Raw genomic sequence first — 1,376 nt, forward strand, 5'->3', positions numbered from 1 at the left:
TGCGGCGCCCCGGCCGCGTCCCCAACGCCACGGCAAATCCCGGGAGCCACGGCAAATCCCGGGAGCCACGGCAAATCCTGAGAGCCATGGCAAATCTCTGGAGCTGTGGCAAACCCCGGGGACCACGTGCCCCACATGTACTGTGGACATGCTGCAGGGTCCCTGTGCTCGTGGCCTCTCCCAGCCCCTCAGGGCTGAGTGACCCATTGACGGCCACACCATCGCTCATCCTGAGCCAAAATACTCCTGATCCGTGCCCGTGGCGCTGGGAAACGGCTGCAAACCGGGGCCTGGCACTGCCGGAAGCGGCCGCCGGCCCCGTCACGGCCTCTCCCCCACCTTGCAGATGGCGTCCGCTACCGACTCCCGCTATGGGCAGAAGGAATCCTCGGACCAGAACTTCGATTACATGTTCAAGATCCTGATCATCGGCAACAGCAGCGTTGGGAAAACCTCCTTCCTGTTCCGGTACGCCGACGACTCCTTCACGCCCGCCTTCGTCAGCACCGTCGGCATCGACTTCAAGGTCAAGACCATCTACCGGAACGACAAACGCATCAAGCTGCAGATCTGGGTGAGGAGAGAGACCCTTGGGGAGCCCCCTGTGGGGGTGGGGGTGATGCTGAGGGGGTGATGGTTGGTGTGGGGAGATGGACGGAGCAGGTGGTGGTTGGTGAGGGGGTGATGGTCAGCGTGGGGAGATGGCTGGTTGGGTGAAGGCTGGTGCGGGGCGATGGTCAGTGAGGGGTGGTGGTGTGGGGATGACGGGTCGGTGGTGTGGGGGGTGATGGTCACTTTGGTGTGGGGCAGTGTTTGGTTGGGTGATGGTCAGTGTGGAGCTGCCCCAGCAGGGCAATGCCAGGGTGGGGGTAGATCTGCCCCCGTGGACCTGGTGGCCCTGGAGGGGTGTTGCTGCATCGCCGGAGGTGACATTCTGCTGTCCCCTGTCCCCGCCCAGGACACGGCCGGGCAGGAGCGGTACCGCACCATCACCACCGCCTACTACCGCGGGGCCATGGGCTTCATCCTCATGTACGACATCACCAACGAGGAGTCCTTCAACGCCGTGCAGGACTGGTGAGCGCTGCGAGGGGCTCTGGGCACCCCAAACCTCCCCAGCCACCCCCTCCCCACACCTCTCATCCTTCTCTTCCTTCCCCAAGGTCCACCCAGATCAAGACCTACTCCTGGGACAACGCCCAGGTGCTGCTGGTGGGGAACAAGTGTGACATGGAGGACGAGCGCGTGGTCTCCTCGGAGAAGGGCCGCCAGCTCGCCGAGCACCTGGGTGAGTTGGGGAGGGGGGCCCCCCTGGCCACGGCTGCCAGCCCACAATTAATTTAATTAAGGGCTTAATTCCCTCCCTGTAATTGCTC

General features: G+C 63.7%; 1 protein-coding gene across 1 annotated transcript in view; it reads left to right on the forward strand.

Annotated features, from left to right (window-relative positions):
- The first annotated feature begins 315 nt into the window (after positions 1-315).
- The window catches only part of RAB3A (RAB3A, member RAS oncogene family), a 1,469-nt gene continuing 408 nt past the window's right edge, over positions 316-1,376 (forward strand). The window contains exons 1-3 of the mRNA XM_017742523.1: positions 316-574; positions 959-1,077; positions 1,164-1,288. Of these exons, the coding sequence (XP_017598012.1) occupies positions 347-574; positions 959-1,077; positions 1,164-1,288 (472 nt within the window). The 5' untranslated portion in view covers positions 316-346. The remainder of the gene's footprint in view (positions 575-958; positions 1,078-1,163; positions 1,289-1,376) is intronic.

This window comes from Corvus brachyrhynchos, unplaced genomic scaffold (genome assembly GCF_000691975.1).
Source record: "Corvus brachyrhynchos isolate BGI_N302 unplaced genomic scaffold, ASM69197v1 scaffold158, whole genome shotgun sequence".
NCBI classification, from domain to species: Eukaryota; Metazoa; Chordata; class Aves; order Passeriformes; family Corvidae; genus Corvus; species Corvus brachyrhynchos.